This window comes from Trichechus manatus, unplaced genomic scaffold (genome assembly GCF_000243295.1).
Source record: "Trichechus manatus latirostris isolate Lorelei unplaced genomic scaffold, TriManLat1.0 scaffold00005, whole genome shotgun sequence".
Lineage (NCBI taxonomy): Eukaryota > Metazoa > Chordata > Mammalia > Sirenia > Trichechidae > Trichechus > Trichechus manatus.
In genome coordinates, this window is record NW_004443941.1 from 34,255,038 (window position 1) to 34,273,017 (window position 17,980).

The 17,980-nt window shown below is 35.2% G+C and overlaps 1 protein-coding gene across 17 annotated transcripts in view; it reads right to left on the reverse strand.

Moving 5' to 3' along the window:
* The window catches only part of BIRC6 (baculoviral IAP repeat containing 6), a 364,754-nt gene that overhangs the window by 116,778 nt on the left and 229,996 nt on the right, over nucleotides 1-17,980 (reverse strand). For all 17 annotated transcript variants that reach the window (XR_002824888.1, XM_004369572.1, XM_023736211.1 and 14 more), the window contains 6 exons: nucleotides 17,042-17,185; nucleotides 16,460-16,589; nucleotides 12,353-12,484; nucleotides 10,584-10,751; nucleotides 9,086-9,259; nucleotides 7,701-7,897 (listed from right to left, as the gene is read on the reverse strand). Coding sequence is in view for 16 of the 17 variants with exons in the window: in XM_004369572.1 (XP_004369629.1) it covers nucleotides 7,701-7,897; nucleotides 9,086-9,259; nucleotides 10,584-10,751; nucleotides 12,353-12,484; nucleotides 16,460-16,589; nucleotides 17,042-17,185 (945 nt within the window). In the remaining variant the exon portion in view is untranslated. The remainder of the gene's footprint in view (nucleotides 1-7,700; nucleotides 7,898-9,085; nucleotides 9,260-10,583; nucleotides 10,752-12,352; nucleotides 12,485-16,459; nucleotides 16,590-17,041; nucleotides 17,186-17,980) is intronic.

Consider the following 17,980-nt stretch of genomic DNA (forward strand, 5'->3'; position numbering starts at 1 on the left):
TGGTAACTTTGGTAAAGGGTAAGACAGTACACAATACTGGGGAAGCCAGCACAACTTGTACAAGGAAAGGTCATGGAAGCTCCATAGACACTTCCAAACTCCCTGAGGGACTGAATTGCTGGGAGGAGGGCTGTGGGGACTATGGTCTCCGGGAACATCTAGCTCAATTGGCATAACACAGTTTATAAAGGCAATGTTCTACATTCTACTTTAGTGAGTAGCGTCTGGGGTCTCAAAGCTTGTAAATAGCCATCTAAGATACTCCACTGGTCTCACCCCTTCGGAAGCAAGGGAGAACGAAGAGAACAAGATACAAGGAAAAGATTAGTCCAAAGGACTAATGGACCACAGTACCACGGCCTCCACCAGACTGAGCACAGTACAGCTGGATGGTGCCCGGCTACCACCACTGACTGCTCTGATCGGGATCACAACAGAGAGTCCTGGATAGAGCTGGAAAAGGATGTAGAACAAAATTCTAACTCGCACAAAAAAATATCAAATTTACTGACCTGAAAGACTGGAGAAACCCAGTGTAACTCTGGGTATGTATATTTTCACCAAAAAAAAAATTCCTCCACGGTCGAGAACGGAGAGTGTTGACATGTTGTGGGGTTGTTAATCAATGTTATAAAACAATATGTGTCCTGTTTAATGAATAACTATTTGTTCTGTAAACCTTCATCTAAAGTACAATAAAAGAAAATATTTGAAAACCTAGAGCAAATGGACAAATTTCTAGCAACACACTACCTACTCAAATTAACACAAACTGATGTTGAAAATCTGAACAGACCCATAATAAGAGAAGAGAAATGAAAAGGCAATTAAAAAACTCCCAACAAAAAAAGGCCTGGCCAGATGGCTTCACTGAAGAATTCTAACAAACATTCAGAGAAGAGCTTACACCAGTACTGCATAAACTATATCAGAACATAGAAAAGTAAGCGATACTTCCGAATTCATCCTATGAAGCCAGTGTAACCCTGATACCAAAATCAGGGAAGGACACCACAAAAAAGGAAAATTACAGACTAATATCTCTAATGAATATAGATACAAACATTCTCAACAAAATTCTAGCCAATAGAATTCAGCATCACATCAAAAACAAAATAAATAAATAAACCTCAACCAAGTGGGATTTATACCAGGTATGCAAGAAAGGTTCAACATTAGAAAATCAATCAATGTAATCCACCACAGAAATAAAATAAAAGAATCACATGATCATTTCAATGGACGCAGAAAAAGCATTTGTCAAAGTCCAACACACATTCCGTATAAAAACCCTCAATAAAATAGGGATAGAAGGGAAATTCCTCAACATAATGAAGGGCATCTACACAAAAGCACAGCCAACATCATTGTTAATGGAGAGAGGCTGAAAACATTCCCCCTGAGAACAGGAACAAGACAAGGATGCCTTTTATCAACAATCCTATTTGACATTGTTCTGATAGTGCCAGATAAAGCAATAAGACAAGAAAAAGAAATAAAGAGCATCCAAATTGGTAAGGAAGAAGTAAAACTATCCCTATTTGCAGATGATATGATACTACACGTACGAAACGCAAAAGACTCCATGAGAAAACTACTGGAACTAATAGAAAGACTCAGCAGAGCAGCAGGATACAAGATAAATATACAAAAATCAGCTGGATTCCTATACACCAATAAAGAGAACAACGAAAAGATAATCAGGAAAACAATACCATTTATAATAGCCCCTAAAAAATAAAATACTTAGGAATAAATCTAACCTGGGATGTAAAACAAAGAAAATTACAAAACACTACTTCAAGAAACCAAGAGAGACCTACATAAATGGAAAAAACATACCATGCTCATGGATAGGTAGACTCAACATTATGAAAATGTCAATTCTACCCAAAGTAATCTACAAGTACAATTCCATCCTGATCCAAATACCAAAAGCATTCTTTAATGAGATGAAAAAATATATCATTAACTTTATATGGAAAGGGAAGAGGCCCTGAATAAGTAAAGCACTACTGAAGAAGAAGAAAAAAGAGGACTCACACTATCTGCCCTCAAAACCTACTATACAGGTATGGTAGTCAAAATAGCCTGTTACTGGTACAATGACAGACACACTGACCACTGGAACAGAATTTAGAACCCAGGCGTATATACATCCACCTACGGTCAACTGATCTTTGACAAAGTCCCAATGTCCATCAAATGGGGAAAACACAGTCTTTTTAACAAACGGTGTTGGCAAAACTGGATGTCCATCTGTACAAAAATGAAACAGGACCAAAAAACTCACACCATAAACAAAAACTAATTCAAAATGGATCAAAAACCTAAATATAAAACCAAAACCTATAAAGAGCGTAGAAGAAAAAATAAGATCAACTCTACAGGCCCTAATATACGGCATTAACAGGAAACAAACTATAACTAACAACACACAAATTCCAGAAGATAAGCTAGATAAGTGGGATCCTGTAAAAATTACCACTTACGCTCATAAAAAGGCTTCACCAAAAGAGTAAAAAGAGAACTTACAGACTGGGAAAAAATTTTTGGCTATGACAAATCTAACAAAGTTCTAATTTCTAAAATCTACAGGAAAATCCAACACCTCTATAAACAAAAAGACAAATAATCTAATTACAAAACTGGACGAAGGAAATGAACAGATACTTCACTAAAGAAGACATTAAAATGGCTAACAGACACACCAGGAAATGCTTGAGATCACTAGCCACTAGAGAAATGCAAATCAAAACCACAATGAAATACCATCTCACCTCGGCATTACCGGCATGAATCAAAATAACAAATGTTGAGGGGCTGCAGGGAGATTGGAACTCTTATGCACTGATGGTGTGAATGTAAAATAGTACAACCATTTTGTAAAACTATATGGTACTTCTTTAGAAAGCTAGAAATAGAAATACCATATGATCTAGCAATGCCACTCCTAAGAATATATCCAAGAGAAATAACATCTGTCACACGAACAGACATATGCACACCCATGTTCATTGCGGCATTGTTCACAACAGCAAAAAAACAGAAACAACCTAGATACCCATCAACAGATTAATGGATAAACACATTATGGTACATACATACGATGGAGTACTATGCAATGATAGGGAACAATGATGACTCTGTGAAGCATCTCACAATGTGAATGAATCTGGAGGGCCTTATGCTGAGTGACATAAGTCAATCACAAAAGGATAAATACTGTATGAGACCACTATTATAAAAACTCATGAAAAGGTCTACACACAAAAAGAAACAATCTTTGATGGTTACGAGGGAGGGGAGGGGTGGGGATGGGAAAACATAAATAGAATATATATAAGTGGTAACTTTGGTGAAGGGTAAGACAGTACACAATACTGGGGAAGTCAGCACAACTTGTCCAAGGTAAGGTCATGGAAGTTCCATAGACACATCCAAACTCGCTGAGGGACTCAATTTCTGGGCTGACGGCTGTGGGGACCATGGTCTTGGTGAGTATTAAAAAATAAATAAAGAAATAAAAGAAATAAAGAGAGAAAGATAGGCAAAGTATTTGAACAGACATTTCCGGAAAAAAGATGTATGAATGGCCAATGAGCACATAAAAAGCATTAATATCAATTATTCACAAACTCTTCTCAAAAAAATAGAAGGGGGACATTTCCCAACTCATTCTATGAAACCAGTATTACTCCGATATCAAAACCAGACAAATACACCAGATTAAAGGTACAGACCAAAATCTGTATTAGTTTCCTACAGATCCTGTAACAAATTACCACAAACTTAGTGGCTTAAAAAACATAAATTTATTATCTTACAGTTCTGGAGGTCAGAAGTCCAAAATGGGTCTTATCAGGCTAAAATTAAAGTTTGCATTCTTTCTGGAAGCTTGACAAGAGAACCTGTTACTTGCGTTTTCCAGCTTCTACAGGCTGCTCTTGCATTGGTTCCTGAACACTTCACTTTGTCCTCTGCTTCCATGTCACATAACCTTCTGTATTCCTGACTTCTTCTTAGATGGGTGAGGGAACCCAGGAGTAACCTCTTCGAAGAGCCCTCTGTGTGACTGAATACTCTGATCTTTATGAGGCACTAGCAAAAGCTCCAACTATATGCCTGGTCTTCTCTCCAGAGTATACTTTCCAGACAGTGAATCTCTTAACTTCAGTGTCTTTTGTAATCTGGATAGTTTCAGAATTTCCCAGAACATCAAGCGCTAGTTGCTTGTTGCATAACAGTTCTTCTCTCAATTTATCCTCTCTTATTTTATTATAAGCACCAGGAAGAAACCAGGCTGTACTTCAGCTAAATCTCTAACTTTACTACTTGTAAGTGCTGCTTTCCAAATTTAGGACATAATTCAGCTAAACTGTCAGCCACTCTCCTCCAGTTTTCAACAATGTATTCCTCATTTCCTTCTGAGACTCACCAGCAGCACTTTTAACAACCATATTTCTATCAACAGACTGTTTATGACAACTTAGGTATCATCTAAGATAATACAGGTTTTCACTCACCAGAAGCACCTTTAAGATTCGTATTTCTACCAACATCCACATTTCGACTAACAGTCTGTTAAACACAATCCAAGGTTTTGTTTTTAAATCATGTTCCTCAAAATTCTTCCACATTCTGCTAACTGTCCAATTCTAAAGCCACTTCCACATTTCTAGGTATTATAGTAGCATCCTACTTCCAATCAAGGTACCAATTAATATATTACACTATATTAACAGAATAATGGATAAAAACATGACCATCTCAATAGACGCATAGAGCGCATTTGACAAAATCCAATACCCTTTCATGATATAAAACTCCAAAAACTAGGAAGCAAAGGGAACTTCCTCAACCTGATGAAAGCTTCTAAAAGAAAAACCACAGGAAATATCATACTTCATGGTGAATGACTGAAAACTTTCTCTCTACAATCAGGACGATGATAAGGATATCTATTCTCATCACTCCCATTCAACATTTGTATTGGAGGTTCTACCCAGGGCAATTTGGCAAGATATAAAAATAAAACGGAACAGATTAGAAATAAGTTAAGCTATTTCTATTCACAAATTACATAATATTGTAAACAACAACAAAAAAATCATACAGAACACACACAAATAGCAGCAATAATAAATGAGTTCAGCAAGGTTTGAGGGAACAGGATTCATATATAAAAATCAATTTTATTTCTATACAGATGCAATGAACAATTCAAATGAATTATAACAAATAGAATTAAATATGTAGGAATAAATTTAACAAAAGAAGTGCAAGACCTGTACTCTGAAAACTATAAAACATCATTGAAAGAAATGTGAAAAGACCTAAATAAAATGGAAAAACATTCCACGTTCATGAATCAGAAGACTTCACATTGTTAAGATGGCAATACTCCCCAAACTGATCTAAAGATTCAATGTAAACCCTATTAAAATCATAGGTGTCTTGTTTTACAGAAATTAATAAAACTGACCCTAAAATTCATATGGAAATCCAGGGGACCCAGGATTCCCAAAACAATCTTGAAAAAGAACTAAATTGGAGGCTTCACACTTCCCTATTTCAAAACTTACTACAATAATCAGGACAGTGTGGTAGTAGCTGAAGGGCAGATATATAGATCAACGGAACAGAATTGAGATTTCAGAAACAAACTCTCTCATTTACAATCAACTGATCTTTAGAAAGGCCATGAATAATACAATTCATGGGGGAAAGAGCAGTCTTTTCAATAAATGGAGCTATGAAAAGTGGATATTCTCACAGAAGAGTATGGACCCCCTACCTCACACAATATACAAAAATTAACTCAAAAGGATCAAAAATGTAAGATGTAAAACTATTAAACTCTTAAAATAAGATGAAGGTATAAATCTTCATGATCTTGAATTAAGCAATGGTTTCTAAGATATGACATAAAAAGCCTAAGTAATCAAAGGAAAAAAACAGATAAATTAGACTTCATCAAAATTAAAAACATATGTGGTTCAAATGATACCATAAAGAAAGTGAAAAAAATGACCCACAGAATGAGAGAAAATGTTTATAATCATATACCTGATATGGGTCTACTATCCAGAATATGTTAACAAAAGAAAAAAAAAAAAAAAGAAAAGAACTATTACAACTCAAGTATAAAAAGACCAAAAAACCCAACTAAAAAATGGACAAAGGACTTGAATAGACTTTTCTCCAAAGAATATATACAAATGGCCAATAAGCACGAGAGATGTTCAATATCATTAGTCATTAGGAAAATGTAAATCAAAACCACAATGAGGTATTAAGTACACTCACTAGCATAGCTATAATGAAAAAGATGGACAGTAACAAGTTTTGGCAGGATGGAGAGAAACTGGAACCCTCATGCATTTCTGGTGGGAATTTAGAAGGATATATAGCACTTTGGAAAACAGTTTGGCAGTTCCTCAAAAAGTAAACATAGAATTACTGTATGACCTAGCAATTTCACTCTTAGATATACACCCAAGAGAAGTGAAAACATACATCCACACAAAAACGTGGACACAAATGGTCACTGCATCATCAGTCATAATAATAATCATCATCATTAAAAAACTGAACCCAAATGTTCATCAACTAATGAAAGGAAAAATAAAATGAGGTATATCCATACAATGAAATATTATTCAGCTATAAAAAGGAATGATGTATTGGTGCATGTTACATGGATGAACCTTGAAAACATTATGTTAAGTGAAAGAACCCAGACATAAAATTAGCAGGACTGATAAAGGGTACAGGGTTTCTTTAGGGAGTGACAAAAATGTTCTGGAAATAAGATAGTGGTGATGGATGCACAGCTTTGTGAATATACTAAAAACTGAACTGTACATTTTTTAAAAGGAACAATTTTATGGTGTGTGAATAATTAAAAAAAAAAAAAGAAGTACTGATACATACTACAACATAGATCAACATTGAAAACATCATCCTAAATGAAAGCAGCCAGTCAGAAAAGACCACATATTGTATGATTTCACTCATATGAAACATCCAGAATCTACAGCAACAGAAAGTAGATCAGTAGTTGCCTAGGGCTTGGGGAGTCTGGGGAAAATGGTAGAGGGTTTCTTTTTGGGGTAATGAAAATGTCTCAAATTGATTGTGGTGATGGTCGTTCAACTCTGTAAATACACTACGCATCACTGAATTGAAAACTTAAACAGAGTGAATTGTATGGAATGTGAACTGTATCTTAATAAAACTGCAATACAAAAATTGATTCTCCTAATGAGAGAAATTAAATACTAAACAATAAGATTTTCCTGGGTAGGATTGAGCTTTGGCAGCTCAAAAACCATTTTAATATCTAAGATTTTTTTCACCCTCCGAGAATAAAATTTCACCCCCTTGCAGGCAATATTGACCCCACTGAGAATACCTGGTCTAGGCAAAAGCAAGTACTAAATATGTGTTTGCTAAAATGAATTTCAATATTAAAGTCCTACAATGTCTCCTTCTAATAATGAGCTCAGAACTTAGCTGTGCTGATTTTCTCAAGTAGAGAAAGCTCTGTATAGGCTGACCTTTGAAAGACTTAGACAATGCTCAAAGACTGTAAAGGAAAGGATACTTCTGGAAGGTTAATACCAAGTAAGTTTCTAAAAAAAGGAAGAAGGACTTCACTATGGAATGACACATTTCAATTAGGAATCTTATCTTACCTGCTGAATCACTTCTGGATATAGCATGGGTAGTCTTTCTGCAATAAGAGCCAATCCACCCATTCCTGCAAAAACTTGTAAGGGTGACTGAATAGGGCAAGTTTCGAGTAAAGATTCATCCAATATCCCTTCCATAGACTCATCACTTGGAGTGAGAGCCTCATCTTCTGGACAGCTTCCAAGTAACTCTCCATGATCTAGAAAAAAATAAATTAAAACAATAATAGCAAGAAAGGATCTATTTTTAGAATATTCCTTCACTTATGAAAGCAGATACTGTTATCTCTCTACTCAACAAAAGAATGTAAGCACTGAGATACTGCTGTATTAACACTACATGCTACCGTAACTTTTAAGTGACCTCTTATTCAAAATGTGGTTCATGAACCTGCCTTCAGCATCACCTAAAAACTTATTAGAAATGTATAATATCAGGTCCCACCCTAGACATGCTGAATAAGAATCTGCATTTGAACAAGGTTGTGTGGGTGATTTGTAAGCATATTAAAGCTTGAGAAGCACCGTCCTTTAGGGCATAGCTGTAAGTTAGACTGCATGTTAAAATTACTAAGTCCTTAGACCTAGGGACTATCAGGCATATATATATATATATATATATATATATATATATATATATGCCTTCTCTTACTGGAAACTGAAATTATACCACATTGTTCTGAATCACTCACAAAGAAAAACCAAAAAGTTAGTATGTTCAACACATAACCAGACTTTATAAACACTTAAAGAGAGTGAGAGACAGATAATCCTGCTGAAAATTCAGCAAGAGAAATTTACTATTATTTCCTAGAGAATACAAAGGGCCAGTAATGTACAACAGGGAAAAACTGAAAATAACCAGAATGTTTCAACAAATGGGGAATATATAAATTTTGTTATATCCATATAATAAACAATTAAAAACGCACATTAAAACATTTAATAGAGCATTTAAGTAAAAAGAAGAAGAAACTTAACGATCCCATTTTATGTGAAGAAAATGTTTATAAGCATAAAAACACCACTCAATATACATTATTAGGAAGTTAGAAATTCTAAATCAGGGTTCAATATACATTATTAGTAAATCAGAAATTCTAAGTCAGGGTTCTAACCTGATTACAAAATGATAAACAATTTACTTGGCTCTTACAGAAATAATTAGAAATTAAAGCACAACATGTGCTCATAAAATTAGTGATGCAACAAGAGAAATTATAACTTAAAGACAACTTTCAGTGTAAAAGTGCAAGTTTTTATATTTACCAATAACTCAATCATAAAGCAAAACGATAGGTCGTTAAGATGATGTAATAAAAACACAGGTCAGTTAAGTCATTAGTTATAAATTCCTCCATCCTCATTTGACAGACTCATACACTTACCTTTCTCAGTGTGTAGTCTTTTAAAAGAATCTGTTTTTGATAGACTTGGGTCTGTGATAACTCTTGATCCCAATTTAACAGTTAGATCAATTGAGCGGTAACCTTGAGGAAGTTTTCGGTCATATAGGAGAGTTAAAAGCTGGGCAAGTGTCATTTCAGATGGCAATGGCTGGCCTAAAAATGACATAATAAAGTTAAACCTGGAATCCAAGGAGACATGTAGTTGGTTCAATTTAGTTAATTACTTACTGTCTTTACTAAATTAAAGACAAGAGTTTGGTTCTGACACCAATTTCAAAATAATTTAAAATCAACCCAGGGAAAATTTCACGAAATTGAATCTGCTTCTGACGTGTGTGAACAATAATGTTTGCAGACAGTGCTATTCAGTTGCTGAACAATCCCACCAAGATCTTCTCAGCACTGGCCAAAAGGGAAACAAAGAAACAGATGTTCTTATAAATCTGGGGCTGGAAAACTTATTCTGTAAAGGGACAGATAGTAAAAATTTTAGGCTATGCCGTCCCTATCATATTAGTCGCAACTTCTAATTCTACCATTGCAGCATGAGAGCAGCTACAGGCAGTATGTAAACAAACAGGCATGCCTGTTTTCCAATGAAACTTTATTTACAAAAACAGGCATCTGGCCCACTCAAAATTAGTTAGCTACCTGGTTATAACAATACAGCACAAGAATGGTGATGAAATTGCTATCACTTTGACCAATGGAAAGTATATCGGCAAAAAAAAAATTGTTGTGGGCAGGGAAAATATATTGCTTAACAATTAGTCGCATATTTAACAGTGCCATTGTTAGAATAATTCCCAAAAAAATCTGTCCCACACTGCTTCCTGTGTTACTTGTAATGGAATCACCAAGCATGAATTTTACTGCTCATTCTAGCACAATGACAGTAAAATTTAGGAAACAAAAAAGAAAACATGCAAGTTTATAGTGCTACACAGCATATACAATAATGCTCCATTTTTGGTTCTCACTTGTCTTAACAGAGAATTGTGTGCAGAGAGTCTCACTAACTCATTTATCTCATCAATGAAATTTGTATTTAATAAGGCTTTCTTTAAACTGGAAATATCCTCTTGAAATGATAACATTATTTTTTAGTAACTCAAACTTAGTAACTTTAATAAGATACTTTCAGAATGTAATCTCAAAGCCACAGTAGTAAATGGGAAGTTTAAATTTCAAGGGAAAAAAATGGGAGTGGAAAAAGTATTCAACAGAAAGAACAGTATGGAATAAAGGAGTTCCAGAGAGCCTATAGAAGGTACCCTCTTGTTTAGTAAAAATTTTAAACTTGATTTACTGATTCAATAGTTTATTGATTTTACTTGAGTTTATGATCTTTATCAAAAGGTTTCATGTAACACCTAAAGCAATGATCTGATTAAAAATGACTCCGGTGGTTATACTTCTGTCCTACATAGTTACAAATTATTAAAATTTCATGGGTGCTTTTCATTCTGAATATTACCTGCCAAGAGTTTGTGAAACAAATGAAACACAGGGACAGTAATTATTTTGTTGGCAGTCTCTGCTCCTGAGGGAGCACTCCCTATTTTATCAGGCACCGTCCTCCCTCTCCTTGATGGTGGGCGAGGTGGTGTAGCTGACACAGCACGTTTAGACTGGGATTTCAGTCCTAAAAGAGAAGAACCAAGATTCTACATAGTCAACACACTAACGTGAAGTAGGAAAACATGTGCCTAAGATTTTAACATAAAGCACCACATTCCCAATGCCAAGAGCTAGAAATGTTTATTCCAATCCAGTATCTAATCTTCCAATTATTTTTGTTCTTCATAACACATCATAAATAATTTTGACTTTACACTTGTAACTACTTTTCAAGAAACTAAAAAACATTGGTGGTTGCCATAACTGCTGAGGTACAGCTTACCATCACTTTACTACACTGCAGTATGTTCTGCAAGTACGTGTAGGAAATCTTGGGTTTGTAATTTTTCTACAACAGAGAACACATACGTATCCTATTAGGCACCAAACTAAGAAATAAGATTATCTTTAATGAGTCTTCTTTTTTGAACTAAAATCATCTGATCCGTATTTAAAAAATAACCATCCAAAATTATCAGTTATCCATGCCAATCTTCTTCCTCCTCCATCTGTTCTTGTTAGAAGCCGTCGAGTCAGTTCCGACTCATAGCGATACTACGGACAATAGAACGAAACACTGCCCGGTCCTCTGCCATCCTCATATTCGTTGCTATGTTTGAGCCCGCTGTTGCAGCCACTGTGTCAACCCATCTTGTTGAAGGTCTTCCTCTTTTTCACTGACCCTAGGTTACCAAGCATGATGTCCTTTTCCATGGACTGGTCCCTCCTGATAACATGCCCAAAGTACGTCAGATGAAATCTCACCATTCTTGCTTCTAAGGAGCATTCCGGCTGTACTTCTTCCAAGATAAACCCCTTTGTTCTTCTGGCAGTCCGTAGTGTATTCAATATTCTTTTCCAACACCGTAACTCAAAGGCATCAATTCTTCTTCAGTCTTCCTTATTCACTGTCCAGATTTCGCACGCATATGAGCTGACTGAAAATATCATGGCTTGGGTCAGGAACACCTTAGTCCTCAAAATGACATCTTTGCTTTTTAACATTTTAAAGAGGTCTCTTGCAGCATATTTGCCCGACACAATACATCGTTTGATCTCCTGACTGCTGCTTCCATGGGCGTTGATTATGGGTCCAAGTAAAATGAAATCTTAGAAAACTTCAATATTTTCTCCATTTACCATGATGTTGCTTATTGGTCGATTCCTCCTCCACCTAATAGCTAAGAACTAATTTTCAACCTATTTTCTTTTTATTATTTCTATTTTTATATGATGAACTCACCATAAAGGAAAACTGAAAATACTAAATACTTCTGTGTTTTAGTTTTGCTTTTTTAAATACACAGGCTATATAAAATTTCTTTAACACTTAATGGACTTGTAGGAATATAATTCTCCTTATACTGTTAAGTGTAAATGGAGTATCTAAAATATTCATACATGTTCAATATCTGATGCAACACAGTATGCTTCACACACAAGATAAATTTAATAATTCCACTGCCAAAGAACAGTAAGTTTCTGGAGCAATATTTTACATCTAACATTAAAATATTAAAAGCTAGCTTTTTGCATTAATACATTTTACCACATAAAATTTCTTAAACTGTTGTATTTTATAGAAACTCAAGCAAAGTCAAGATTATAAAAAAGTAGAAAACATACCAGAGGCAACAACAACACTGTAATTGTCCTGAAATCCATTTTCCGCCTTAACTTTCTCTTTCTCTTCATGGTTTTTCTTCTCTTTGTCATCTTTTTGTTCATTAATCAGTTTAGCTGTGATACTCGGAGTATCTGTAAGAAAATGTTATCTAAAATACACTGCTTTTATAAAATCACTAAGAAGGGAAACAATAAGTACTTCAGAGAAGATTATCGCTAATATAGGCACAATGTAAATGGATTTAAAAGAAATGTTATAAGGTAATGCCTAGTATGTCATCCTTGATAATATTCATAAAGTGATCACCACATAAAAATCAGAATACTTAAGTTCCAATCTCTAGAGAATATTACATATTTCAACAGTACTAGCTCTGCGGGTAGAGTCCCTGAATGGTGCAAAAGGTTAAGCTCTCAACTATTAGCCAAAAGGTTGGCTGTCTGAACCCACCCAAAGGTGCCTCGGGAGACAGGCCTGGCGACCTGCTTCCAAAAGGTCACAGCCTTGAAAACCCTATGCAGTAGTTCTACTCTGTACATATGTGGTTGCCATGAGTTGTAATCAACTCAACAGCAACTAACAACAACAGCTCTATATGGACTGAAAAATGATTACCATGAAAACTTGCTTTATTTTATGCATAGTTCATGTGATTGACACCTATATCTCAGTTGGTCCTTACTACATACATATCAAGGAGGCCTGGTGGCGTAGTGGTTAAAGCAATTGACTGCTAACTGAAAAGGTCGGCAGTTCGAAACCACCAGCTGCTGTGCAGGAGAAAGATGTGGCAGTTTGTTTTTGTAGAGATTTACAGCCTTGGAAACACTATGGGGTCGCTATGAGTAGGAATTGACTCCATTACAGTGGGTTTTTATACGCATATCAAGAAAGAGTATTATTTCAAAATGAGGAAACTGAGCCTTAAAGGGGATGTCAATACATTCTGTAAATTGCAAATATGGGATTCAAATCAGTGCTCCTCTCAAAGCATTATGCTAGACTTCTACTTCTATTACAAATGGACATATAAAGAACAACAAATTTCAGTAACAGATTTCTTGTTTTGTTATTTTATTTAGTTAGGCATCTTAGATAACAAAGTAATCTGTTTTACTACTACTACTTTAAAAATAAATACTAGAGGTTTTCACAGTTATTTCTTGAATTTCATACATTCTTTCTTACTTTGGATTATAGAACCAAAGAACCAAACCCACTGCTATCAAGTCGATGCCGACTCATAACAACCCTATAGGACAGAGCAGAACTGCCCCATTGGGTTTCCAAGGCTGTAATTTTTACAGGAGTAGACTGCCACATCTATCTCCTGTGGAGTGGCTGGTGGGTTCGAACAGCCGACCTTTTGGTTAGCAGCCAATAGCTTTAACCACTGTGCCACAATATAATGATCTGAGTTAGCCACTGAGAAATCCAAAAGGCCAGATGAACTGCTTTGATACTAGAAATATTTTTCACTATGTGAACACAGCTGACAGTCTCTTCTCACGTTAAAAAAAACAACAAACCATATATATATATATATATATATATATATATATATTTTACAAAAACAGCCAAGCAACCCAAAATAGCAAGAATATTTACACAAGTCAGAGTGAAATATTTAAGTACTAAAAGCTTTACCACATTAATTCATAGCATAAACAGATAGGGAAAACATATAAAGATCGTTATGTGATAAGAATTTATAGAGTGCAATCAGAAGTTCAAATGATTTCCATGCTTATTTAATCTTCCAATAAATGGGATAAAAGCTATCACTAAGAAATTTTTTTTTCGATTTTCTGTCTATTTGCTCTGGTTTCGATTTCCACTTCTGGCCAACATGGAATAACAAGGAACGGATTTACTTTTAAACAAATCATTTCTTTTATAAGGATCAGCACAAACCTTGTTCCTACGAGGTGGAAGTTATAGATGTCTCAAATGTCTAACTTTTCCAAGCTGCTGTACCACTCATTCATCTCTAACATCAACTACTCCCTCTCTCCTCAATACACTCCCTCCTGTCTTTCGGTTCCCTAATTCACTGCAACGTCTCACAGAACTCATGAGCCATATAAAGGGAATGGCTCATGTGGTTGTGAAGGCTGGCAAGTCCCAAAATTGTGGGTCAGGCATAAACTTTTCCCTGGCCCTCAGTCTCTGCAGAAAGGCACTCAGCTTTCTCGCTCTGTGGGCCGGAAAGACTACTGCACCATCTCCTGCGGGTCTCTGCTACCAGTCTTTGCTGGTGTCCGCTGTGGGTCTCTCCTTCTTTGGCGGTGGTAAGCTCTCCTCCCTGCTTTGGAATTGGCTCTTTTAAGGCAAAACTGACCAATCCCCTTGGTGGGCCACAATCATCTTATTTGCACAGCTCCACCCAATTACCTGGGTAGGAGTCACAAGACCATGGCTAGAAAGGCCACATACAAAAGTAATTAATCACACCACAACTTTCCTACCTAAAGTAATTAAAAAACTGGGAAAATATATGAAGCAACAGTCTTCAGATATTGGGCATCAGGCAGGGCAGAACAGTGATGCCTAAAAAGAGTAGATTTTGAGGTCAGCCCTATGATTTATCTAGCTTATTGTGTGGAGAGTTTCCCAGGTCACAGCACAGCACTCCAGGTGGTCACCCTAGGTTGAGGATATGGAACTGGTAGTCCAAGGAGACAAAGGTGGTTGGCTGGAGTTAGCTGGGCACATTCCCAGGAAGGTGACATCTGCTCAGTAAGAGAATTCTAGAGATCTATAGATGGTCCCTTTCAAGTCATCCACAAGTACTGATGAGTATATACATGTGAATAACTCACTCAAGGTTAAGGAAAGTTAACTGAAAAAGCAACAAGCGAAACAACCCTGGGGTCTCACACTGGGTCTAGAATAGTTTGTGTTCGCAAAGCCAGTGAATCTCTAACAGAGTACTCATAAAAGTACTGCCTCAGTAGTGGATTGAATTAGGCATAAACCTACATTTTCCAATACAGTACGCTATTACTATCCCAATATAGGAACTATTTCAATTAAAATTTAAATTAAAACTTCAATTCCTTTATTTCACCAACCACATTTCAAGAATTCAACAGCTAGAATACTAAATAGCAAAGGTTTATTAAAAATTTCCGACATCACAAAATGTTCTATGGATAGCCTTAGATTCAGTTGTTCTGGTCCTGACTAACAAAGCTTAAAAGCTCGCCCTGAAAGCAACGAACTGTTTTCGAGTCATTTAACTACATCTCAGAAAAAAGTCAAAATACTTATTACGGTACAAAAATACACAGTACCCCAAAAAATTAAAACTCACAATGTCTGGCATCCAATAAAAACTTTCCAGGCAAATAAATAAGCCGGAAAATGCAACCAATAAAGAGAAAAATATGTTTAAGAAGGTAAAGGAAAGCTTGAACACTTTAATTAACAACAAGGAAATATAAAAAGAACCACATCAAACTTCTAACACCTGATTAGGCACTAAACAAGAACAGATCAGTCAATTTGAGGACAGGACAACAGAAATTACCAAACAAAAAAAGAAAAAGTAGAAAAAAAATTAAGAGTTTCAGTGACCTGTGAAACAACTTCAAGTGCAATAATATATGTGTAATTGGAATCTCCCAAAAAGAAAGGGGGGGAGGGGGAAGGAGGCAGAAAATATTAGAAGAAATAATGGCCAAAATTTTTCCAAATTTGATGAAATCTATAAACCACAGATTGAAGAAACCTGACAAATCCTGAGCATAAGAAACATGAAGAAAACTACACCAATGCATATCATAATTAAATTGCTTAAAACCAGTGAAAAAAATGCTTACAAGTGGCCAGAGAAAAAAGATACATTGAATATGGGGGAACAAACTCAGGACAGCAGACGACTTAGTTTTTTATTATTATTTAAATTTCTTAAAAAGATAACCAATAATATAAAGCAAAAATACTGACACATTAACTTTAATATTTGAAAGAAAGCAATACTGTCAGAAGCTATAGGAAGTAAGTAATGAGTGAATGCAGTGCAACAGTTTTATAAAAGTAATACAATTCCATATACATCTAGCATAAAGTTACAGAAAAATTAATATTTAATTCTGACTTGCCTGACACTCTGTCAAGAACTTCTGATAATGTTGTTGAGACTGGCAAATGAAGAGTACGGAACTTGTGGCCTGCTCCATACATTGGATGTTGGATGACATGGCTAGTAGCATTAATTCTGCCTTTGTACAGCTGAAAGTGAATTCAAAAGAATCAAGAAGTGATTTTTTTGGAATGTACATCAATATGAAAAAGATAAAAGATAAAACAATAAAAAAGTTAATAAAGCATATAAAATACACAGTTTATTTTATATATTTCTTTAAATGTGGCATGTTTATTTGCTATGTGATTTTTCTGTTGGGTCAATTTTTATATTAGCATATTTGACCTTAAATTCTCTCACTTTTTTCCCAGATAAAATTATACAACTCAAAGTAAGGTTAAAAAAAGGTTATTCTAAGCAGAGGGGTTACTGTGAAGTGATTTTTGAGTCCTGTCATTAAGAATAAAGGCTGTTCTAGTTTCAGTTTTCTATGTTAGAAATTAGAAGAACACAGAGATAACTGTAAACTCTGATTTGAAATTATAAAATATCTTTACAAACAGCTAATCAAGATTTCATTTAAGTATTATATACTGACTGGACAAGGAGACTGAAGAAACATTGTCACTTTCTCATCCTCCAGCATTAACTGCAAAAATAATCTTCGTATAAACCCTGAAATGTTCCCAGATGTTGGAAGGTTCCCTCTTTGAGGGGATGTCTGGAACAGTTCACAGAGAACCTAGCAAGGCAAGAGATTTAAATAGTTTATTTGTAGCTTCTTACCTTGAAGAGTGAACAGAAACTTAAGAATGTGGATTAATAAATACATTTTAACACATCAAATCAGCAATAACAATTATTTCATCTTAAAATATATGACTATTTTGTCAGATAAAAAGTGTAAGAAAAATTTCTGTGGGTAAGAGAAATCATTACTATAAAGTGTTCACATAATAAAGATCAGAACAATCAGCTTATGTACAACTTTTGTAAATATCAATGTGGTTAAAATACATAAAAATTATGGGAAAAGTAAATTATTTAAAACATACACATATAAAAAGCCTTAGCAAGAAGCTGAGAGATGATAATTAGGACAGGCCAGTGGCAGTGGGACACAAAGAATTCACGCTATCCAGAGACACAAACCCAATTTTCAAATACCCATGTTCATACCCTTGGTTGAAGCTGCTCATATAAGCATTTTTAATTAGGCACATTAAGCAGAGCTACAACCATATTTTCCTGTAGACAGTAAAATATCTTGCTCTTTTCCTTAATAAAATTAAATCATTTGATTTTTTTCAAAAATTATGATAGCTTTCCTTCTAGATGTTAGTGAAGTTTGACCTGAACAAACATTATTAATTAAGAGGTGGCAGGGAGAAGTTAATTACTATTTATTGGTGTCTACTATGTCTAAGACAGGCTTTATGCTAGATACTTTACAGAAACCCAAAAAACCAAACCTGTTGCTGAGTCAATTCTGACTCATAGCGACCCTACAGGACACGGTAGAACTGTCCCATGGGAT